The sequence below is a fragment of the Ranitomeya imitator genome, chromosome 2 (assembly GCF_032444005.1).
Source record: "Ranitomeya imitator isolate aRanImi1 chromosome 2, aRanImi1.pri, whole genome shotgun sequence".
Lineage (NCBI taxonomy): Eukaryota > Metazoa > Chordata > Amphibia > Anura > Dendrobatidae > Ranitomeya > Ranitomeya imitator.
This window is the reverse complement of record NC_091283.1, coordinates 261,071,065-261,096,186: the sequence shown is the minus strand read 5'-3', so window position 1 is coordinate 261,096,186 and position 25,122 is coordinate 261,071,065. Positions and strand designations below refer to the sequence as shown.

At 46.7% G+C, this 25,122-nt stretch overlaps 1 protein-coding gene across 2 annotated transcripts in view; it reads left to right on the top strand.

Annotated features, from left to right (window-relative positions):
* The window catches only part of LOC138663005 (oocyte zinc finger protein XlCOF6-like), a 150,156-nt gene that overhangs the window by 80,457 nt on the left and 44,577 nt on the right, over positions 1 to 25,122 (top strand). Inside the window, exons 1-5 of one of the 2 annotated variants that reach the window (XM_069749047.1) lie at positions 19,034 to 19,237; positions 20,015 to 20,164; positions 20,294 to 20,473; positions 20,556 to 20,679; positions 20,761 to 20,858. In XM_069749047.1, the coding sequence (XP_069605148.1) occupies positions 20,087 to 20,164; positions 20,294 to 20,473; positions 20,556 to 20,679; positions 20,761 to 20,858 (480 nt within the window). In that variant the 5' untranslated portion in view covers positions 19,034 to 19,237; positions 20,015 to 20,086. Of the gene's footprint in view, positions 1 to 19,033; positions 19,238 to 20,014; positions 20,165 to 20,293; positions 20,474 to 20,555; positions 20,680 to 20,760; positions 20,859 to 25,122 lie in introns of those variants that run through there. The other variant, XM_069749046.1, reaches the window with a different exon arrangement.

Sequence of the window (25,122 nt, the reverse complement as noted above, 5' to 3'; positions counted from 1 at the left end):
GCCCTGTAGATCTTAAACTCCAAAACCCTGGGCCAGCAGGAGAGGCTGCCCTAGGTGAGAGTTCCTCCTCTCCATTAAAATCTAAGACTGTGTCTCTGTTTTCTGGGAGCTTTGGTGTGGTAAAGTCACCAACCATTCGGAGTCGGTATGTGGTCTCTGTCATACAACTCCAGAACCCGGTAAGGGCGTTGTCTGAAGTTGGTCAAGCCCTACTCAAGAGCAGTCTAGTCCTGCAAGGACAACTACAGCTCCAAGTTGGAGCCTTATACATGAAGAAGTTTATCTACCGTATGCTGTCTGCTATGCCCATGGGTCATTCTGGGCCTGGAACTCTGCCATCCGCTCTGGTCAAGAGTTCCTGCAAAGTACTTTGTTTGAATTTACCCAGTCATGAGAGGTGTCTGGTTCCCATGCATCAAGGACAGTCAACCGTGTTGTCTTCTTCTTCAGCTGGTCTGCTAGTCGTCGAGTCAAGGTGTGTAGATGTCACCCAAGATGAGGAAGCGGTGACTGTTTCTCCACATGTCTCTTGTGACTATACCAGTAACCTGTTAGTCGTCGAGTCAAGGTGTGTTGATGTCACCCAAGATGGGGAAGCGGTGACAATCTCTCCTCACTACTCTAATGACTATACCTGTAACCTGTTCGTGGAAATACCTCCGCCTCTTGGACGTTTTTTTCTGGATAATCGGCAGAAAATGGTTCCTATGTGGGTGCCTTCATCGTCCATATGGCCGGTTGGTGAAGATTCCAAAACAGAAGTTTTCTCCTCTCAGTTTTTTCCTGATCCGGTGGAGTTATTATTCTCCACCCTCTGCTCCAGTGATTTTTTTCCTGTGTTCAGTTCTCTGGAACATTTCAGCTACCTGGAAGTTCGTCTCTGGATTTCGGGCAGAAGGTGTATCCTGTGAGTGTTCCATCGGCTTCTAAGTGGCCGGCTGGTAAAGATTTCAAGACATCTCTGCTACCTGAAAATTTGTCTCTGGATATCGGGCAGAAGGTGTATTCTGTGAGTGATCCTTTGGCTTCTAAGTGGCCGGCTGGTGAAGATATCAAACCAGTAGCATCCAAGTCCCTGCTTCTTGTCTACCCAGAGGAAATGGTCCAGTCCATTGAGGAGGCTAACCCTATTGGGTACAAAGAGACTTTGCTATCCGAGATTCCTGATGAAGCTAACCCTGTTGGGCACAAAGAGACTTTGTCTTCTGAGATTCCTGGTGACCCGTTTGCCTTATTCTACCCTGAAGATGTCATGTTGGCCTGGACTGTGTGTGCTCCTATCCTTCTTCTACAAGTTATTCTGGCAGGCTTGAAGAAGAGGGGCCGTAAAGGGGGGGGGGGGTGTACTGTAACAACTCTGCTGGCATCACAGCATGGCCTCACATCTCTCACACAATCTTACCCACTGCTCCAGGTCATGTTGTGGTTTCTCTTTAATGCCAGCTCCATGTTCTATGTCTTTGCTCTCTGCATGCCTCATGGCTGTGTGTATAGGGGGCCGGCGCCTGAACTCTCTGGTTCTTATAGGAATCAGGTGCACCTGTCCAATCAGTTCCTGACCAGTTACCAGGAGGCCTCCTGTATATAGTGCAGCTCCACCCTGTGCTCTGGGCCTGTGCAATGTGTTAGCTCAGTTAGTGTTTAGCTGCTGAGTTTGCCTGGCCTTGCTCTAAGTTTCTCCTGAGCTTTTCTCTGTGCTTTTGCCTTGTTATTGTAGTCCGCCCTCCAGGAGGCAGAATATCCTGGTCCCTGTGTCTTTGTCCCTGTGTCTTTGTCCCTGTGTCTTTGTCCCTGTGTCTTTGTCCCTGTGTCTTTGTCCCTGTGTCTTGTTCTATTGCCTTGTCTGTACTTTGTCTTTTCTCGGTCTCCTTGTCTGTGGCTTCATTCCCTGCTTTCTTTCCTTGTGTTTTCTGTCTGCTTACTCTCCGCACTCTTGTGGCTCTGCACTCAGATCTTGCTTTGCACTCTCTGGCTTTGCTCTGTGGCTCCGCTCTTTGCGGTACTATCTGACTCTGCCTCTTGTGTTTCTGCACTTTGCTCCGTCCCTGCTCTTGGCTCCGCCTCCAGTGTCTCCGCTCTTGGCTCTGCCTCCAGCGTCTCTGCTCTTGGCTCCGCCTCTTGCGGCTCTGCTCTTGGCTCTGCCTTCTCCTCTTCTCTTAGTTCCACCTTCTACTAGTTACTTGGTCCTCCTGTGTGAACAGGTTCCTACCTGTTCCTTCTTTCTCCTTTCCTTCTGGCTTGTTTCCGTACCTGCATCTTCTGTGTGTACAGGTCCCTACCTGTTCCTTCATCACACTCACAATAGGACTGCACTCGGGTGTCATCAGAGTGCAGCCTGATTCATACATCACATCAACCCGTCCTGTGTTCCTGCCAGTCCTGCCGTTCCTGTCCTGCCTTCCTGCCCTGTGTTCTCTGCCAGCCCTGTGTTCCAAACCACATACCTGCCTGCAGACCGGTCCCTACCGGTTCTTCCTATGTTCCAGCCGTACCCGCCTGCCTACCAGAGAGCCAGCCATGTCCGCCTGCCCGCCAGTGTCTCTGTTGTACCCATCTGCCTGTCTGTGTCCCAGCCGTGCCCGCCTGTCAGCCAGAGTGCCAGCCGTGCCCGCTCCGTTCCTTAGTGGGATCAGCAGCCACAGCCAGACATCACTCTGGAGTGGCACCTGGTAGCTTCCTATTGCACAAGTCTGACCTCACCATCAGAGGCTCCAGCGAACACCTAGGAAGCTACTTAGTCACGCCCCTTCCAGGGTAGTCTGGTTTGTGGCACAGTGGGGCCACAAAACCCCCGAGCTCACGCCCATCAGTCAGGGCGTGAGCGTAACAGTTTGCACAGGCCATGGCCTCCGCTGTATCCCATGTCCTTCAGCTCTCAGAGCATGATGAACTTTCTGTCTACCAGTATCAGCAAGCTGAAGAATTTGTTCCGCCCTGTGTCGTTCCAATTGAGGAGACCTCGGGCCCTATCATTATTTCAAACGCTATCTACGATCAACTCCGGGCCTATGAGGAGGAGCACAACCCAGCAGACCCACCTAGGTTCTATGGGAATCCAGAGGAATGCCAAAGCTTCCTGGAACAGTGCTTGCGCTACATCCTGCAGAATGCAGCTTGTTTTCCCTCTGACCAGATTAAGGTGGGCTACATCATGTCCTACCTAGCAGGAGATGCTTTATTATGGATTTGTCCCCTCTGGGAAGCAGGGGATCCTATCGTCATGAGTCTTGGGGCCTTCCGGGTGGCCTTCCGTAAAGTCTTTGACAAGCCTCGTCCTGCTGCTCCTGAGAAGTCTTCCCCCATCTAGATCTGAGAGGCGGTCCAGACGGGCGAAACCCGTGAAGAAATCGTCACGTCTGACCAAGTCCGTCCAAGACCCACCTGTTCCTCTACCTGTCCCAGCAGCTACCCAAGCAAAACCCCAGAAGGCTGGCAAAGCAGCAGCCCAAATCCAGCCGCAAGAAGGGAACGCGGTATCGCTGCGGTTGCAAGCAACATCCTGACGGTCTCTGCCCTGTAGATCTTAAACTCCAAAACCCTGGGCCAGCAGGAGAGGCTGCCCTAGGTGAGAGTTCCTCCTCTCCATTAAAATCTAAGACTGTGTCTCTGTTTTCTGGGAGCTTTGGTGTGGTAAAGTCACCAACCATTCGGAGTCGGTATGTGGTCTCTGTCATACAACTCCAGAACCCGGTAAGGGCGTTGTCTGAAGTTGGTCAAGCCCTACTCAAGAGCAGTCTAGTCCTGCAAGGACAACTACAGCTCCAAGTTGGAGCCTTATACATGAAGAAGTTTATCTACCGTATGCTGTCTGCTATGCCCATGGGTCATTCTGGGCCTGGAACTCTGCCATCCGCTCTGGTCAAGAGTTCCTGCAAAGTACTTTGTTTGAATTTACCCAGTCATGAGAGGTGTCTGGTTCCCATGCATCAAGGACAGTCAACCGTGTTGTCTTCTTCTTCAGCTGGTCTGCTAGTCGTCGAGTCAAGGTGTGTAGATGTCACCCAAGATGAGGAAGCGGTGACTGTTTCTCCACATGTCTCTTGTGACTATACCAGTAACCTGTTAGTCGTCGAGTCAAGGTGTGTTGATGTCACCCAAGATGGGGAAGCGGTGACAATCTCTCCTCACTACTCTAATGACTATACCTGTAACCTGTTCGTGGAAATACCTCCGCCTCTTGGACGTTTTTTTCTGGATAATCGGCAGAAAATGGTTCCTATGTGGGTGCCTTCATCGTCCATATGGCCGGTTGGTGAAGATTCCAAAACAGAAGTTTTCTCCTCTCAGTTTTTTCCTGATCCGGTGGAGTTATTATTCTCCACCCTCTGCTCCAGTGATTTTTTTCCTGTGTTCAGTTCTCTGGAACATTTCAGCTACCTGGAAGTTCGTCTCTGGATTTCGGGCAGAAGGTGTATCCTGTGAGTGTTCCATCGGCTTCTAAGTGGCCGGCTGGTAAAGATTTCAAGACATCTCTGCTACCTGAAAATTTGTCTCTGGATATCGGGCAGAAGGTGTATTCTGTGAGTGATCCTTTGGCTTCTAAGTGGCCGGCTGGTGAAGATATCAAACCAGTAGCATCCAAGTCCCTGCTTCTTGTCTACCCAGAGGAAATGGTCCAGTCCATTGAGGAGGCTAACCCTATTGGGTACAAAGAGACTTTGCTATCCGAGATTCCTGATGAAGCTAACCCTGTTGGGCACAAAGAGACTTTGTCTTCTGAGATTCCTGGTGACCCGTTTGCCTTATTCTACCCTGAAGATGTCATGTTGGCCTGGACTGTGTGTGCTCCTATCCTTCTTCTACAAGTTATTCTGGCAGGCTTGAAGAAGAGGGGCCGTAAAGGGGGGGGGGGGGGGGGGTACTGTAACAACTCTGCTGGCATCACAGCATGGCCTCACATCTCTCACACAATCTTACCCACTGCTCCAGGTCATGTTGTGGTTTCTCTTTAATGCCAGCTCCATGTTCTATGTCTTTGCTCTCTGCATGCCTCATGGCTGTGTGTATAGGGGGCCGGCGCCTGAACTCTCTGGTTCTTATAGGAATCAGGTGCACCTGTCCAATCAGTTCCTGACCAGTTACCAGGAGGCCTCCTGTATATAGTGCAGCTCCACCCTGTGCTCTGGGCCTGTGCAATGTGTTAGCTCAGTTAGTGTTTAGCTGCTGAGTTTGCCTGGCCTTGCTCTAAGTTTCTCCTGAGCTTTTCTCTGTGCTTTTGCCTTGTTATTGTAGTCCGCCCTCCAGGAGGCACAATATCCTGGTCCCTGTGTCTTTGTCCCTGTGTCTTTGTCCCTGTGTCTTGTTCTATTGCCTTGTATGCACTTTGTCTTTTCTCGGTCTCCTTGTCTGTGGCTTCATTCCCTGCTTTCTTTCCTTGTGTTTTCTGTCTGCTTACTCTCCGCACTCTTGCGGCTCTGCACTCAGATCTTGCTTTGCACTCTCTGGCTTTGCTCTGTGGCTCCGCTCCTTGCGGTTCTATCTGGCTCCGCTCTTTGCGGTACTATCTGACTCTGCCTCTTGTGTTTCTGCACTTTGCTCCGTCTCTGCTCTTGGCTCCGCCTCCAGCATCTCCGCTCTTGGCTCCGCCTCCAGCATCTCCGCTCTTGGCTCCGCCTCTTGCGGCTCTGCTCTTGGCTCTGCCTTCTTCTCCTCTTCTCTTAGTTCCACCTTCTACTAGTTACTTGGTCCTCCTGTGTGAACAGGTCCCTACCTGTTCCTTCTTTCTCCTTTCCTTCTGGCTTGTTTCCGTACCTGCATCTTCTGTGTGTACAGGTCCCTACCTGTTCCTTCATCACACTCACAATAGGACTGCACTCGGGTGTCATCAGAGTGCAGCCTGATTCATACATCACATCAACCCGTCCTGTGTATCCTGTGTTCCTGCCAGTCCTGCCGTTCCTGTCCTGCCTTCCTGCCCTGTGTTCTCTGCCAGCCCTGTGTTCCAAACCACATACCTGCCTGCAGACCGGTCCCTACCGGTTCTTCCTATGTTCCAGCCGTACCCGCCTGCCTACCAGAGAGCCAGCCATGTCCGCCTGCCCGCCAGTGTCTCTGTTGTACCCGTCTGCCTGTCTGTGTCCCAGCCGTGCCCGCCTGTCAGCCAGAGTGCCAGCCGTGCCCGCTCCGTTCCTTAGTGGGATCAGCAGCCACAGCCAGACATCACCCTGGAGTGGCACCTGGTAGCTTCCTATTGCACAAGTCTGACCTCACCATCAGAGGCTCCAGCGAACACCTAGGAAGCTACTTAGTCACGCCCCTTCCAGGGTAGTCTGGTTTGTGGCACAGTGGGGCCACAAAACCCCCGAGCTCACGCCCATCAGTCAGGGCGTGAGCATAACAAGTTCAAGGCAGCGCCTGAATCCACAAACGCCATGACAGAAAATGATGACAATGAACAAATCAAGGACACAGATAACAGAAATTTAGGTTGTACAGTACTGATGGTAAATGAACTGGCGATCCTCTTTGTCCACTTAGGGCAGACAGAAATGACATGGGAAGCGTCGCCACAATAATAACACAACCTATTGAGACGTCTGAAACCTTGTCGTTCTGTTCAGACTGCTCTGATAAGGGTATACCGTGAAGATTGGTAGAGCAGCTTAGTATACATTTTTTGCAAAAAACGTATCAACCAAATACCCTGTTTTTTACATCTTTTACTAGCACTTGCGGATTACTGCAATTTTTTTTCAAACTGAGTGTTTTTGGTTTTACTATTCTCTTTTGTGTCTTCAGGTTTCTTGGTGGTGTGTGAACATGATTCTACAGACTTGTTCACTGTGCAAGTAGCCCATGTGTTCCTGTTTCCATAATTGTTCTCTTGTGTCTACAAGACTGGGGAGGTACCCACCACTCCTCCTGGGCTATCTGCACATAAGCTGTTCTACTCTGTATGCACACATGGACTTTTTCTCTCTGAACCCTGTTCACACAGGTAATATACAGATGATCAGGTTTTTAAATACATCAGATAGGGATTGCATACACTAGTTAGGACTGCTCTGATGAGGGTATACCGTGAAGATTGGTAGAGCAGCTTAGTATACATTTTTTGCAAAAAACGTATCAACCAAATACCCTGTTTTTTTACATCTTTTACTAGCACTTGCGGATTACTGCAATTTTTTTCAAACTGAGTGTTTTTGGTTTTACTATTCTCTTTTGTGTCTTCAAGTTCAAGGCAGCGCCTGAATCCACAAACGCCATGACAGAAAATGATGACAATGAACAAATCAAGGACACAGATAACAGAAATTTAGGTTGTACAGTACTGATGGTAAATGAACTGGCGATCCTCTTTGTCCGCTTAGGGCAGACAGAAATGACATGGGAAGCGTCGCCACAATAATAACACAACCTATTGAGACGTCTGAAACCTTGTCGTTCTGTTTTAGACAGAATTCTATCACACTGCATTGGCTCAGGAATTTGCTCTGAGGATAACGCCATAGCGCGCACAGTTCTGCGCTCCCGCAAGCGCCGGTCAATCTGAATGGCCAGAGACATAGAATCACTCAGATTGGAGGGTGTGGGAAACCCCACCATAACATCTTTAACGGATTCAGAAAGACCCATTCTGAAAATTGCCGCCAAAGCATCATTCCATGTAGTCAACACAGACCATTTTCTGAATTTCTGATAATACAATTCAGCCGCCTCTTGCCCCTGAGACAAGGCCAACAAGGTCTTCTCAGCTTGATCCACCAAATTAGGTACATCATACAGTAATCCTAACGCCTGAAAGAAGGAGTCTACATTAAGCAAAGCAGGATCCCCAGATTCCAGGGAAAACGCCCAATCCTGTGGATCACCACGCAGCAGGGAGATGATGATTTTAACTTGTTGAATGGAATCACCGGAGGATCGAGGTTTCAATACAAAAAACAGTTTACAGTTTTTTTTAAAACTCAAAAATTTGGACCTGTCACCTAAAAAACAAATCAGGAGTAGGAATCTTCGGTTCTAAAGCAGGAGTCTGAACAATATAATCAGAAATACTCTGTATCCTAGCAGCAAGCTGGTCTACACGAGAAGCTAATTCCTGAACATTCATGCTAGCACAAGGCTCTTCAGCCACCCAGAGATAAATAGGGAGGAGAAGACAAAACAGACTGAAGAAAAAAAATGGCTCAAGACCTTTCCTCCCTTCTTCTGAGATGCATTTAACTCATTGTTGGCCAGTTGTACTGTTGTGATCAGGTGGCCTTGGAGCAGCATGAAAACCTTCACTGGAGTAGGTGGCACTATACTGACCGCAAACCCTGATCTTATCACCGCAACTAGAAGTAGCCATGGGGTGTGCCTAACAAAACCTAGACACCTCGACACAGCCGGAGAACTAAATATCCCTAAATATGGAAATAGGAAAACTATCTTGCCTCAGAGCAGAACCCCAAAGGATAGACAGCCCCGCACAAATAATGACTGTAAGTTGGAGAGGAAAAGACACACGCAGGCAGAAAACAGGCTTAGCAAAGGAGGCCACTTCTAGCTAAAAAGAAAAAGACAGGACAGGATACTAAGCGGTCAGCATAAAAATACTACAAAAATATCCACAGCAGAAAATACAAAACTCCACCACCTAACTAAAGATGTGGAGAGTATAACTGCAACTCTAGAGAAACCAACCAGACTGAGAAAAACAACTGACACAGTCTAAGCTGGACAAATAGAAACAAAAGATCAGCACTGAAAATAAGCACACAGCAAGTGTGCTTCAGAAAAAGAAACAGACACTTATCTTTGCTGAACTGGCAGCTAAGCAGGTGAGGCCAGGCAGAGATCCAATACTTCCAAAGAAACATTGGCAACTGGAAAGGGCTAAAGGATCCTGCACACCTAAATATCCCAGCCAGAATTGTAATTATCCGATACACCTGGCCAGGACTGCGAGTCAGAGACAACTGCATTCCCACCAACAACCACTGGAGGGAACCCAAGAGCAGAATTCACAACAGGAGGGGGCTTCATGTAGGACACATGGTGGTAATGCAGCAACTGGGGGATGGGCCTCTGAACACATGTGGTAGAATTATATATATATCTGATTGAAACCATATCAATAGCGCTATAATTCGTATTAATTGGAGTGTTGAAATCATTTAAAATATATAACATACTAAGCAACACATCATTATGTTATTGAGTATGTATAACAGTATTATTATTATTTATATTATTATGAACATTAAATTATTTTGCCAAAGAAGAAGAAAAGAAGAAAGATCTTATTAATATGAAAAAATACTGGGAAAACACTGGCGCTCGCCCTGAAGTTCCACCTCCTCAGCTGCTGGATTCAAACAGGGTAGTGCCAACCCATGTACACAGAATCAAAATAGAGAAAGAAATTTAGAAACCGCGCTAGAGGACAGGCAAAGAAATGATACAAAGCAGATACACTAGAATGCAATGCAATACCTCCAAAAAGATAAATGTCCTACAGGACCACAAAACTACTTAATCCGATGCACTAATAAATGCCAAGATCATAGGACCAAGCTACAGCCGCCCCCCGCACAGAGATATGTACATCTGCCGGCTTACCTATACCGGATAAAAGATGTGGCGTGCGATGTGCTGCTGGGTCGTGGTGCACCGAATGTTGGTACAAGCTGTGTGCAGAGGGTATAGCACTGTCCGTGCCCGGTGGCGAGGTGCAGAGTGGTAACCAGGGGCGCTCCGGCCGGTAGCGTGTCCCGGGAACCACGAGGAATCAAAGGAAAAAAATGGCTCCTCCTACTAGTGACGTCACTCAGTATGGAGCGCTCAGGCGCTCAAAAAACCAGGGGGAAAGAAGCAGGGATCAAACCAACGCGTTTCAAAGCGACTGCGCGCTTCTTCGTCAGGGTTACCGCTGCTCTCACTCCCAGGCTAAATAAACACTTCCGTCCCGATTGGGCACCTCCCACATTTTTAACCCCGGACATCCCAATAAGTGCCCACCCCTCTATGAAGGAGTGCAAAGAACCTGCCTTGCTCCAGCCATAAGCGACTGCTGATAGTGTGTAGTCGCTACGCCCATGCTCCTACTAAAAACATGTGTAGACCACTTTTTTATCAAGAAGATCCCTGTGCAAGTGAGCACCAGGGACGTGATGCAATCACTGGTCATAAAAAACAGACAGCTAAAAGGGATCCCCAGATTGAGAACTCTAGGGGCTCCCTTCCACTGCTAAATAACAATAAAAGGGTTAGAGGGGGTAAAACCCCAGTAGTTAATGGGGCGTTTGGGAGGAACCCAAGAGGATCCAAAGCACTACCATACCGTCCCTCCATCAATCGGGATTTTTTCCGGGTAAGGTCTACAAAACAAAAAGAGGTAGGAGGGGGGGGGGGGGGAACGCCCCAAAAATAAAATAGAGGGCCAGGGAACTGGCAACGAGCAAAAAATATATAATTTGAGCGACTACCAACTATCAAAAAACGAAATATCTTTATTGCAGAAGGGTTTGAAATTTTCACCCACATCTACGCCGAACCCGTTCAATTTATATATTTCCATGAAAAAATATTTACGTAATCTAGCCCTAAAAAAGTATTTTTTAAAAAGGGAAGGTACCATTATCAGCGACCCTAGCACATCCGGAGTTGGATACATCCATACATCGCTATCTAACCCCTCCAAATTTACTCCTGTTCAGGAGTTCTCTAATGCCTTCCGTACATTTGACACACTTGTCACGACAGATATCCGAAAAATGGGCCGGAAACTAACAAAGAACATATCCCATAACCTGACGGCGCAGGAAAGGATAGCTATAAAGGCTCTGCAAGACAACAATGACATTATAGTCCGAGCGGCGGACAAGGGTGGGGGGATAGTAATACTAAAAAGATCTATGTATCGGGAGGAGGCAATCAGACTCCTTAGTGATGAAATCACCTACAGTAAACTGAAAAGTGATCCAACCACTCATTTTGTTAAGAAACTAAATATCTTATGCTCTAGAGGGAAATCCATGGGCATTCTCAATAAGAAAGAGTTTGAGTTCGTGATGAACCGCACCCCGAGTATAGCGGTTTTTTACCATATCCCTAAATTACACAAGAACCCGACGTGCCCCCCGGGGAGACCAATTATCTCGGGCATCAACAACCTTACATCTAATCTCTCCAGGTATGTTGATATCCACCTGCAGAAATGCATGACTCTTATTCCGGCATACCTGAAAGATACAGGCCATGTATTACAGGTCCTCGAAACTGTGAGCTGGAAACCCAATTATATTCTGGGCACACTGGATATTAAATCCTTGTATACGGTTATCAATCAGGATATGGGCTGCCAGGTGGCAGGTTATTACCTTGAGTTATTGGGTACCTACACGCAGACTCAGACCCAATTCATACAGGAATGCATCAAGTTTATTTTACAACATAATTACTTCCTATTTGAGGACCAATTCTTTGTACAAAAGTGGGGTACAGCTATGGGGAGGCGTTTTGCCCCAAGCTACGCTAACTTATATGTAGCCAAATGGGAGGAGTCTCAGATATATCGAGCAGGACAACTCCAAGAAGGCATGGTTTTTTGGCGTCGATTTATCGACGACATTGTGTTCATCTGGGAAGGCACCCAAGATGATCTTGACATATTTGTATCCAGTCTAAATAATAACGAATATGGCCTGGAGTTTACCCCCACAATAAGTAGTACGAACGTTGATTTCTTGGACCTCAATATTTATGTAGAAGGGCACCAACTGCTCACTAAGTGCTACCATAAGGAAGTAGATGTGAATAGTTTTATTCACATAACCAGTTGCCACCTCCCTATATGGCTTACTAGTATACCTAAAAGCCAGTTTATACGTATTAAACGTAACTGCACTAAAGAGGAGTATTATCATAGGGAGGCGGAGGCGCTGACACAGCAATTCCTGGAAAAGGGATATCCTAAAAATATATTGGAACAAGCGAGAATGGAAATGGAATCCTTGCCAAGAAATCAGTTAGTACATCCAGTTAAATTACTAACTTTAGATAACGGGAACATCAGAAACCAAATTGGCCAATTGCCATTCATATCCCAGTTTCATGCAGGACACAGGTCTTTTAGAAGAATCATTGAGAAACACTGGGCAGTTCTACGAGGTGACAAAATAGTGGGGGACCATCTACCCATCCGCCCGAGGTTCATTTATAGGAAAGCCCAATCTCTAGGCCATATGATTGCCCCTACCACCAAACTGATTATGGGTAATCGACTAAGAGGGCCGAGGACTACCCCACGGAATGGCGGGTTTGCACCTTGTGGCAGCTGCTTCAGCTGTATAAACACCGGTTTTAAAAAAACGCGACAAACAACGTTTAGGGATACAAGCGGTAACAGGAAATTCATGATCAAGGAAAGTATCACCTGTTTTTCAGCAGGGGTCATTTATTTGATCCAGTGTCCCTGCAATAAACTATATGTGGGGCGAACGAAACGGTGCCTCATGACACGGATCAAGGAGCATCTGAAGAACATCCAGAAAGGTCATATTGGTCATCCTCTATCATGGCACTTTGTGGAGAAGCACAACAAATCCACCAAAGGGGTATTTTTTACTGGCATCCAACAGGTTTATAAAAATCCAAGAGGGGGTGATTTCATTAAAAGTATGTCCAGGGTGGAGACACAGTGGATCTTCACATTGGACACTTTGGCCCCTAGGGGCCTTAATCAAGAACTGGAACTGTTTGCTTTTTAACAATCTTAACGATTTTAATCATAGAAATTATACAAAATCCTTGTAATAACTTTGTATGTATGTGATATGGGGTCGAAAAAAGAGGAAAAGAGAGGGCCACTAGTATTTATAGGGTCCGTTTTAGATTTTTTAGGTTTTTGGACGAGTAGGGTCTTCTATATGTATTGGTTTTACCTAAACTGTACCCTATCGGTGTGGCTGTGATTACGGGTGAGTCTTCACTTCTCCCCTCTCTTTCTTTCTTCTTTTTTGCCTCTTTCTCTCCTTTTCCCCCCCCTGTTATATCCCTAATGGATCTTCAGTGTATTTTCAATGTATTTTTAATGTCCTAAACCTATTGTTAAGTCATTTTACCCTTAATGATCACATCGCTAACACATTCTATCTATACGGCCCTGGCCTTGTCAACTATGGAATTTAAACAGGTTTATAGTGTATATGGATTCATGTGGGATCAAGGGGTTTATCGTATTTTAACATGTATGTTTATTTTATTTTATTCTATTTTATTGATTTGGTAGCGTTATTAAAGTTTATTGGGTTTTATTAGTACATTTGCACATGTTTTTAGTAGGAGCATGGGCGTAGCGACTACACACTATCAGCAGTCGCTTATGGCTGGAGCAAGGCAGGTTCTTTGCACTCCTTCATAGAGGGGTGGGCACTTATTGGGATGTCCGGGTGTCACGATATGGTATGAAATATCATATAAGTTTAGTTGCTCTTCAGCTCATGAGGTGGGCTAAACCCCCCCCTTCACTAGCTGACTCTACTTGTTTCTCTCTTTACAGACTGTATGCTAGAAGGGGGTTTTATTGCTCTGGGGTCGTAAATTCCAGGCTCAGAGGAAAGTCCCTCACCCCTCCCACCTTCACCAGTCAGAACTGGTAAAGTGGCTCCAAAATTCATGAAAGATTCTTTGTTTAGTTTTTGTTAGATATTAGGCCAACGATTTAAGCCAGAAATACGAAAATATATATTCGTAGCCTCACTCGGTGTATTTACACATCCCATGAATCTCGGGTTTCTAACTCCATCTGGTAAAGAAGTAGGGTTTTCTCTGTAAATATGTATCACAGATAGGACATATTTGATCTCATTAGAATGCTCACGTTAATCTGAGATGAATGATGAGCTTTTTAGGACGCTGACATGTTTTGTAGTGAAGTTATAGAAATCAGAGGAAATAGTTTAAAGTTTCCTCAGAATGTAGAGAGAGGAGGGTCTGGATAAGCCAGCCTTTCTGTGATGTCACAGCCTTAATGTTTTAAGTGTCTGGCAGGCTCTGAGGAGTCACTTTCTGCTGATTTCTCCTTCTGGACTGCTTTGTCCTATTGTCCTGGAAGAGCTGAGTACATCCCATGGACTGGGATGTATGGAAACTGCACTAGCCTGGATGCCTGCAATGCTTTTAATATGTGAGTGTTATCTTTTCTCATTTATTCCCTTTATGTTATAATTACCCTTGTACATATTTGCAATTGTCTCATGTATAACATCTTTATAAACTATTTTTGATAAAGCACTGCCTAGTTATTTTGAATGGGATATACTATTATATATTAGTTCTTCTCCATGCTCTAAAAGCCGTACCCTGTCTCTGAAGGGAAATACGCTACTGTTACTGTTGTGTTGGGTTAGCTTCGGACCCGTTTAATCGAAGCTGGTGGCAGCGAAAGTGTGCTGACGGTTGGATTATGCTGAAGCAACTGCGGGTTTGATAATTATTGTTCCTGCCTGTGTGGGAGTAGTTATCGCGTCGCTGCAGCGTGCCCAATAGCCAGTACATAGCAGGCAGCCTTTCTGGCGACTAATTACCCAGGGTGCAGTACCTAATCTGACCTGAGAGTAAGGGGGCGCCAGAGAGCTGCAAGTGTTAAGTGGAACTGTAAGCGGGATATACATAAATCCCTGCAGTTCGTGGTATATAGAAAAGCAGTGGGATACCTAGAATAAGCCCCTGCTGTAAACTAAGAGGTCAATAGCCTTGTGTGTGGTTTTTCATCACATTGTTAGCAGTGGAGGGATAACTAAGATAAGCCCCCCTGCACATGTGATAGCCGTCTGTTGGCCTAAAGTCACCCTGATCCGTGACGTAGGGGTGACGGTCACGGTGTGAATCCTGACCCAGTGGTGACAGCGGTCAGGGGAATCGTGACAATTGGTGACACCGGGGTTAAAAATGTGGGAGGTGCCCAATCGGGCCGGAAGTGTTTATATAGCCTGGAAGTGAGAGCAGCGGTAACCCTGACGAAGAAGCGCGCAGTCGCTTTGAAACGCGTTGGTTTGATCCCTGCTTCTTTCCCCCTGGTTTTTTGAGCGCCTGAGCGCTCCATACTGAGTGACGTCACTAGTAGGAGGAGCCATTTTTTTCCTTTGATTCCTCGTGGTTCCCGGGACACGCTACCGGCCGGAGCGCCCCTGGTTACCATTCTGCACCTCGCCACCGGGCACGGACAGTGCTATACCCTCTGCACACAGCTTGTACCAACATTCGGTGCACCACGACCCAGCAGCACATCGCACGCCACATCTTTTATCCGGTATAGGTAAGCCGGCAGCTGTACATATCTCTGTGCGGGGGGCGGCTGTAGCTTGGTCCTATGATCTTGGCATTTATTAGTGCATCGGATTAAGTAGTTTTGTGGTCCTGTAGGACATTTATCTTTTTGGAGGTATTGCATTGCATTCTAGTGTATCTGCTTTGTATCATTTCTTTGCCTGTCCTCTAGCGCGGTTTCTAAATTTCTTTCTCTATCTTATTAATATGTTTACTTTGAGGGTTCCAATCAATTTCTGTCACCCATTCTTATTCTCAATTCTGTACTGAACACAGTGTAGTTCGCTCACATTACAAAAGCTATTTATGTATATATAGCTCAGAGTATAAGTTATCACCATATAGAGAGAACACGTGGTATTTTGGGACATATATAATTACGTCTCTTAGGAGGGAGGGGGCTGTCACGTGGGGGCTGTCACTTCCTGCCTTCACCATCATTCTCCATGGACATCAGACAATTCACAGTAGGAAGGAACAACTGGTAGCCATGATGACTTCAGACTTCACACAGACAGACAGCTTTTACCATTCAGAACTTTGGGAAAGATGTGGAACAAACCCTGATAGGAACAAATGGACAATCTGTTCATAACTATTTCATCTATTTTATGTTTTGTTGCAATGTGGTTTTTCTGTGGACAATTCAATAAACCACTTCATTTTTTTATGAAAATATCATTAAATTTTTCTTTAAGAGTAATGCACCTGGTAGATAGTCCTGTTTAAATAAATGTGCAAAATAAGCATATTTAACACTATTCACCTACCCATAGCCTGTTACTATTCCACTCCACCACTCTTACTTGCTTCAGTATTTTCCTCTTATTCATCTCCTCCTACACGTTTCATGCTACTTTTTGATTCATGATGTTTTACTATGTGTATTAAACCCTTGAATAAAATTATATATTTTTTAATATACCTCCTTTCAGTGGTGTGCTTGGATACTTGGTATCCATTTTCTAGGCTCTACAAAGGGAAAGAAGTAGCAAATGGCTTGAGAAAGTCCGGATGAACGGTCCAAACACGGGTTATGTTTACAAAAACAAGCATACGATATCTGTCCACTTAATTCTTTTAGGGTAAGCGAATCCATTCTGAAAATCCACTCAATTTCTCTTCTCAGCATATTCCTACCATGATCTCCCACCCGGGACTAGGTTTGACCACTTCTATCACAAAGAAGCAGATTGTATTCATCTCCCCATAGTGTGTCCCTCTCAATAGTCTCGCTAGTGGGGTATCATGATCATTAATGTCTCCCAAAGGTTCACTCTCCCTCCTTCTAAACTCTCTCCATTTTCCCTAGATAATCCAAGGGACAGAGATATGTGGCTACGTAGACTATGCCCGCAGTCTAATAATTTGAGAAGTCCCTCAGTTCTCCCAGTGGATGACCTTGTGAAAGATTTGTTGGATCTCATCCATTTACAGAAATGAGTCTCCACAGTTATAGAATCCACACATCTTCCTATCCAGCCATTTACCCCCATATGTAGGTTTTTGGTGGAGACTGTACAAAATGATCTCTCATAGATTGTCCTCTCCTATAGGTGATCGTGCGGGTAGTCCCCACCATCTCCCTAGGGTCTGGATTTATTCTTAGGATGTCTTAATGTCTCCTAAGTACATTACGGACGTGGCTATGTTTTCTATGAAACGTGCCAATAAGCCTTGTAATGTCATTTTGGGAACTGCCTTCTGTTTCCTTTTGTTTATTCAGTAAAAGGGACTGTCTATTCTTATTTTCTCAAAACGTGCGGACTGAATCTAGAATATATTGGGGATAGCCTTTATCCCTTATCCGGCCATACATCTCACCTGCTTGTCTATGAAATTCTCGGATACTAGAGCAGATCCTCCTGAATCCGAGGAATTGCCCTTTGGGTATACCTTTCTGAGGGGGCTGGGTGGTGGCTGTCCCACTTTAGGAAGCTGTTGGTACTATATGGCCCCACAGACTCTCCCATATATCTATTGTCAGTTCCTTTTTATTTGAAATTGGCATTGATCACTACAGGTATATGCTGGGCATGCGTTCCAGCTTGGGACACATCAATCCAGTATGGGAGCAAGTGATCTTCAGGTCCATGCGTTCCAGCGCTGGAGTATGACACGAAACGGAGGATGCCCGGGCGCTCCAGCACTTTGCGTCATTTCCGGGCATGTTCTCTGGAACGTGGCGCGCCCTCCAGTATGCTTCTATCTATGAGTCCCAGTGTGGAACACAGGTTGTGGTGCGGAGCATGTGCAGTACGATTGAATCTTTGTGTTCATTCAACAGATAGTGAGGGGCTGTTTGAGGAGAGGTCTGGGCAAGTGGCTATTGAAAAGGACCCTCCGATAGAGGACACATGTACATCATATATCATGAGCTGACATCATTATATTGGGCCTCCTGATGATGTGTCAGGGTGAAAAACATTGAGATACACTTTGATGGATGAGTGCTAATCTTGTTGTTACCCGGCTCAGATTGCTCCATATTTAATACGTTATCGGTGTGTCATAATTGGGTGGCGCTGGTTGTGGACACTAAGGATTCATTTAATAACTGAGCCTCCAAACACATGGGGTTTATTATATTTTTAAACCATTTGAGCTGGCAAAGTGTTGGGCTTTATTATATTTATAGGATATTACAGGGACAGCGGCCAAGCAGTGGGGGCGCCAATGTCGAATTCATAAGGTGTCGAGCTCCACTGACAGGCAGAATTCAGTGAGTAGGGCTGGATTCTGTTCATCTTTTGTTATCAGTAGATGTACGAGAGACGAGAGGCTGATGACCGCAGTGTTACCGTGTGGGACAGTTCTACAGGGGGGATAGAGAGCTGGGGGGGGGGTCTGTGAGCGAAGCTGGGGGTATACGGTGTATACAGTGCACACAGGGGGGTCTGTGACCGAAGCTGGGGGTATACGGGTGTGTGCAGCACACACAGGGGGGTCTGTGACCGAAGCTGGGGTATACAGGTGTATACAGTGGACACAGGGGGGTCTGTGACCGAAGCTGGTGGTATATGGGTGTATACAGAGTACACAGAAGGGTCTGTGATCGAAGCTGGGGTTATACGAGTGTATACAGCGTACATCGATGGGTCTGCGACTGAAGCTGGGAATATACAGGGGAAAGCTGGGGGGGTCTGTGAGTGAAGCTGGGGGTATACAGGTGTATACAGTGTACACAGGGGGGTCTGTGAGCGAAGCTGGGGGTATACAGGTGTATACAGTGTACACAGGGGGGTCTGTGACCGAAGCTGGGGGTATACAGGTGTATACAGTGTACACAGGGGGGTCTGTGACCGAAGCTGGGGGTATACGGGTGTATACAGTATACACAGGGGAGTCTGTGACCGAAGCTAGGGGTAAACGGGTGTATACAGCGTACACAGAGAGGTCTGTGACTGAAGAAGGGGGTATATGGGTGTATAAAGCGTGCACAGGGGGGCCTGTGACAGAAGCTGGGGGTATATGGTTGGTCAGTACACAGGACCCCATACAAACAGGGCTCCGCTCAGTACATGCCAGGCTCTGCTCCGTATACACACGGCTCCGCTCCATACACCTCGTACACACACTGCTCCGCTCTGTACACCCTTTACACGTGGATCCGCTACATCCACACTGTAAACCCCTCCAGACCCCACACATAAACTTCCCCTCATCCAGCACCATGACAACCAGCACAGCAGAGTCCAGCACACACTGAGGCCCCAGATCATGTGACCCCTGACTCCTCCCCTCCTGTGACCTCATCACAGGTCCTGTGCACACAGAACAGCCATATAAATCTCCGGCCAAGGTGGTCTCTCCCAACTTCTGCTCTTTCTCATTCTTTTCTTGCAGGGGCCGCAGTGGATTTCATCTTAGATCCATAGATCCGCATAGAGGAGCGATGTTCCTTCAGTCTGATGGTAATTGGTGGTGATACTTGTCCAACGTCCACTTTACAGAGTAAATCCCTCCAGGACTGTAGCAGGTAAAGACCCCAATATCCACAGGTGTCCCTTCTAATGGGGGGAAAGTACCAAAGAAAACCCATCATATCCCGAGAAAGAAGCCCTGTACATGGAGACATTGGCCTCACTACGTCACTGACCAATATACTACATAGCTGTGCAATATACTACGAGGATATGTTATATACTATGTAGCTATGTTACATACTACGTCACTGTGCAATATTGTATGTAGCCTGTGCTATATACTGCCTACATATTCTAGAATACCCGATGCGTTAGAATCGGGCCACCATCTAGTCTCTTCTAAAAGCCTCAAACTTCTGTGTGTGAATCAGAGCTGAGATCTAACGTGATAGAAGATTACAGTGCGGGGAAGATGGGAAACCTTCATATAGAGGCCGGTGGGGATGGAGTCAGTGACCGACTCTGGCCAAATCTGTCTCTAGAGCCGTAGTAGAAGATGAAGATGTCGTCCTCATCATGAAGTAGTTATTTCTCATGTCGCGTGTAATGAATATCTCCTGCAGTATTGCTAATGCCGATTCCAGGGTCGGTAAATGAGACGAGAATTAGCGTTATGGAAGATGAGTCTATGAGGAACGTATTCAGCTGCCGACTCCGAGGAGGAAACTGCTTGTTGTCTGTGGCCTAAATATATAGGATTTATTAGTAGATGTAAAGAAGGAAACTAAATACTGTAAAATAATAAATCTCATATGTTTCCCTTATTATCTCCAGTAATTGTATTATTACAGGATTCTTATGATGTTACATCGGCTCATCTTCTCATTCAGGTCTCTACAATATCGGATCCTCTCAGTGAAGATCTTCTACAAAAGAAAATTTCCCTAATTTACCCATCAAAGATGGATATGGACAGAGACAAGATGGCGGAGAGGATATTACACCTCACGCTAGAGGTCCTCTTCCAGCTTACTGGAGAGGTGAGAGATTCTGATGACGTCACATTACCTCATTCTTATCTATGGGAATAACAGATGGACAGAACTGGAGAGGTGAGGACTCTGGAAATGTCTGTAGTGAGATTTATTAATGTGTCTCTCCATTACCAGGATTACACAGTGGTGAAGAAGACCTCTAGTGATCGCTGTCAGGACCCTGTGTCTGAGGGATGGGGAAGACCCCTGAGCCCAATCACGGGGCCTCCACCTCACCCCCTGATCCATGAGGACATCAATGACCAGAAGATCCTAGAACTCATCTACAAGATGATTGAGCTGCTGACTGGAGAGGTGACACTGCTGGGAATGCTGGGACATTATACAGTAACGCTATGAAGGGATCGAGGGATGACGGTATCATTGTATGTGTCAGGTTCATATAAGGTGTCAGGATGTCGCTGTCTATTTCTCCATGGAGGAGTGGGAGTATTTAGAAGGACACAGAGATCTGTACAAGGACGTCATAATGGAGGTTCCCCAGCCCCTCACATCTCCAGGTAATAGAAAGGACTAAATACAATATATATAATTATCTGTATGTAAAGAATGAATTCACTCCCTGTATGTGTTTCCCCCAGATCTATCCAGTAAGAGGACAACACCAGAGAGATGTCCCCGTCCTCTTCTTCCACAGGACTGTAACCAAGAAGATCCCAATGTTCCTCAGGATCATCAGGTAGATGGAGAGAAGGTGTCATCAGAACTCAGACACGTCCGTTTATTTCCGATCCCGGAAAAACCAATACCGGAGATATCAGTGTCCGTGTGTGTAATACTTACGGCACATGTGTGGCAACCGTGTGCTGTCTCAGTACCACACAGACGGCCGCCTGGGAAGAAGTGCTACTGTAAGCGCTGTTCCCCTGTGACGGGTGCTGAAGACGGCTCTCATCGTTCTCCCCTGCTCTGCCAGCAATCGGCAGGAGCAGAAGAGAATGATGAGTTATATTAAAGTATGAACGATGACAGCAGGTGGGGGCTTTAGGGACTATTACTCCCATCATCCGACACTTGCTGCCGCTTGTAACTGGGTCTACCAAGCTGGGGTAACTCTTTCAGTACCACCCCGTGTTTCAGGAAGTCCACTCTGCTTTTAATGTAGATTCTGAATGAAGGACGCTGGCAGGAATTTCTTGATTACATGAGAGCATATAAAAGCTGACTGCTTCTCCACGTATTTCCAGTCTAAGAACAACCTTTATTTACAGCACACAGAATATATAACACAGATACACAGGGCAGGCCAATAGGAACACAGCAGGCCAGGCCTACATTACAATAGCCGCAGGGGGCCGGAGCCTGCCAATATTTACTGTGGGAATTACAAAGGTGGGGAGAGGTCAGAAAGAGAATATCTTGTCCAGGGGCGCAGCCTGTGGACTGATGCATTTCACATGGAACCTATTATACATACATATACTGCATAACATTCTTGTTGCTGGGGGGTTCTGTAACACGGCTCCCCTTTTCAGCGATGCGATTGGCATACACAGTCTGATCCTTAACGGATCGGTTTGGGGATGACCGAAGTTTATGGGGTTGGTACGAGTTCTGTTTGTCGACTTAGTCCATCGGCATTACCGTTTTGTTTTCCGGGTCTGTAGTGGATGGTGAAGTCCAGAGGTTGTAGAGCTAAACTCCACCGCAGTAATCTGGCGTTGTCTCCAGAGACCCGACTAAGCCAGACTAGGGGATTATGGTCCATTAGGAGGGAAAACTGTCGTCCATACAAATATGGTTGTAACTTTTTGATTGCCCATACTATTGCCAGGCACTCCTTCTCGATGGCCGCATAGCTCACTTCACGGGGCAGTAGTTTCCGACTAAGGTAAGCTACCGGGTGTTCTTGGCCGTCCGGCCCGACTTGGCTTAGTACTGCCCCCAATCCAAACATAGAAGCGTCTGTGTGAACAAGGAAACGTTTAGTTGGATCGGGTGCGGCCAATACAGGGGTATTGGTGAGGGCGTCCTTTAGCTGGCGGAAGGCTTCCTCACACTCTGGGGTCCAGGTTACCTGGCGGGGTTGGTTCTTACGGGTCAGATCAGTGAGGGGCTTGGCCACGCTGCTGTAATTGGGAACGAATTTCCTGTAATACCCCGCTGTCTCTAGAAACGCCATGACCTGGGTTTTAGTGCGTGGGGTGGGCCATTTGGCTATGGCCTCAATCTTGGCTGGTTCTGGTCTCTGTTTCCCACTTCCCACCCAATGCCCTAAATACTGAACCTCTGCTTTGCCCACGTGACACTTGTTTGGGTTCAGGGTGATTCCGGCCTTGTGGATCCTGTCTAATACTGTCTCTAGGTGATTTAGATGCTCTTCCCATGTCGCGCTGTAGATGGCGATGTCATCCAGGTAGGCACACGCATAGTCCTGGATAGGGTTGAGAGACTTTTAGTTTTTTAGGGTCGAGTCGGGTTTCACGAAACCCGACTATCTCAAAAGTTGAGTCAAGTGGAATCGGCCGATTATCGCGAAAAGTCAGGGATCGACCGAAACACGAAACCCAATGCAAGTCAATGGGGGAGCATAGTCGGCAGTGAGTGGAGGCCAGGAAAACATGTACAGTGCCCATTTTAATGGCAAAAACATCCATTCTTGTTACTGAAGCTTGTCAATCTTAATTTACCTTATAATAATAGTAAGGCATTGGAAATTGGGGGTCATTTGGCTAAAGTTGTGGGGGGTAGGGCTGGTTCAAGTATTTAGTGGGCCCAGGAAATCTGGACCACGTCATGGCAGTGGAGCAGGGAGAGGTAAGTATTTCAACTTTGCAAGTGCTGTGATCCTGAGCAAGCAGGGGGGGCCCACTCGTTGGCATTGGCACTGGCACAGGTCCCCTCAAAGTACGGCGGTGTGTTTGCACGGCGGGGGCGCCTCCCACCGACAGCGACACTTTTGCGTACTATGAGGGGCCCTGTGCCAGTGACGTCGCCAACGAGTATTCCTCCCCCCACCTGATGAAGGAACCTGCATCTTCATCTGCACCTTCCTCTTTGTCCCCGTGTAAGGTGGTATGGTATGCGGGAAGGGGAACCTGACATTTTCAGCAGGGTCACAATCTTGCTGTGTAGCGTGCACGGGGAATGTTGCGTTATGGGTCAATGTACCAGCAGCCTCATCTATCACTGGCTGGGCAATGGGCAGGATGAGGAGGAAACACAGATATAGGCCCAAAGAATAAAGTGGGCTAAATGGAGTTCAAAATTGGTAACAGGACTAACCAGGGGGCATTGCTTTGTTCAGTGGAGGACAACTGGAATGAGAGGCTGACACAAAGAGTAGGCCCAAATCAGTAAATAGTCAAAATGCAGTTCAAAATTGGCAACAGTAGTAAACAGGTGGCACAGCTTTGTTCACTGGAGGAGAACAGCAAGGAGCGGCAGACACCGATAGTAGGCCCCAACCCAACTAGTAGGCCAAATGCAGTCTAACATTAACAACAACTTAACGAGAGCCTGAAAATGGAAGTTCAGGACAGGAAACCAGGAGAACAGCAAGGAGCGGCAGACATTGTTAGTAGGCCCCAACCCAACTAGTAGGCCAAATGCAGTTGTTTCATTTAACAACTATTTAACAAGAGCCTGAAGATAGAAGCTCAGGAAAGGCAACCAGGAGAACACCTTGGAGCGGCAGACACTGTTAGTAGGCCCCAACCAAACTTGTAGGCCCACTGCAGTTTTAAAATTCCGATAGGCTGAAAACCAGATAATTGCAGGTCATTTTTTGTAAAGAGGACAGCTGTATTGAGTGGCGCAGCCAGACACTACAAGTAGGCCTTACACCACAAAGTTGGCTCGACGCAGGTTTAAAAAAAGTTACAGGGGTACACGGTCTGCATTGGTGTGCTCAGTGGAGGACAATTGGAAGGAGGGACCGCAGAAAGACTTAGTAGGCCTAAAATAACAAAATAGGCTCTATGCAGCTTCGATTATGTGGCAACCTGGAGAACACCTTGGAGCGGCAGACACCGTCGCTACGACCCAGACCCAACTTGTAGGCCTAATGTGTTGTGAATTCCGCTCTTGGGCTCCCTCCGGTGGTTCTAAGTGGCACTTTTGTGAGTTCTGCTCTTGGGCTCCCTCCGGTGGTTTTAAGTGGAATGGCTGCTCCTTGGATTTAGCAGTCAGCAGCTGCTTCCACTGATTGTCTATTCTGCTCGGCTATTTAGCCAGGCTCTTTCCTTCAGCTTGTGCCACTTGTCAATGGTTCCTGGTTGGATTCACATCTCTGCTTGGATTTCCCTGATATCCTGACCAGTTCAGCAAAGATAAGTCCTTGCTTTGCTCTTTTCTGTCCACATGTTGTGGACTTAATTGTTCAGTACATTCTATGTTTTTGTCCAGCTTGTCAGTATGGATTTATTCAGTTAAGCTGGAAGCTCTGGGAAGCAGATTTACCCTCCACACCTTTAGTCAGGTGTGGATATATTTATAAACTCTGTGTGGATTTTTCTAGTTTTTAATACTGACCGCACAGTATTCCGTCCTGTCCTATCTATCTAGCTAGACTGGCCTCCTTTGCTACATCCTGGTTTCATTCTACGTATGTCTTTTCCCTCTCCACTCACAGTCATTATTTGTGGGGGGGCTATCTGTCCTTTGGGGATTTTCTCTGAGGCAAGATAGCTTTCCTGTTTCTATCTTTAGGGGTAGTTATTTCTCAGGCTATGACGAGGTGTCTAGGGAGTGACAGGAACATCCCACAGCTACTTCCAGTGTTGTGTTGAGCTTAGGAACTGCGGTCAGTACAGGTACCACCTCCTTCAGAGCTCGTCCTATGTTGCTCCTAAACCACCAGTTTATAACAGTACAAGTGGCCAAAAATGAGTTAAATGCATCTCAAAAGAAGGAAAAAGAAATTCTGAGCCATTTTTTTTTCTGCACTGTTTTGTCTTTTTTTTCCTTTTCAACTCTGGGTGGTTCAGGATTTTGGCGCTGGC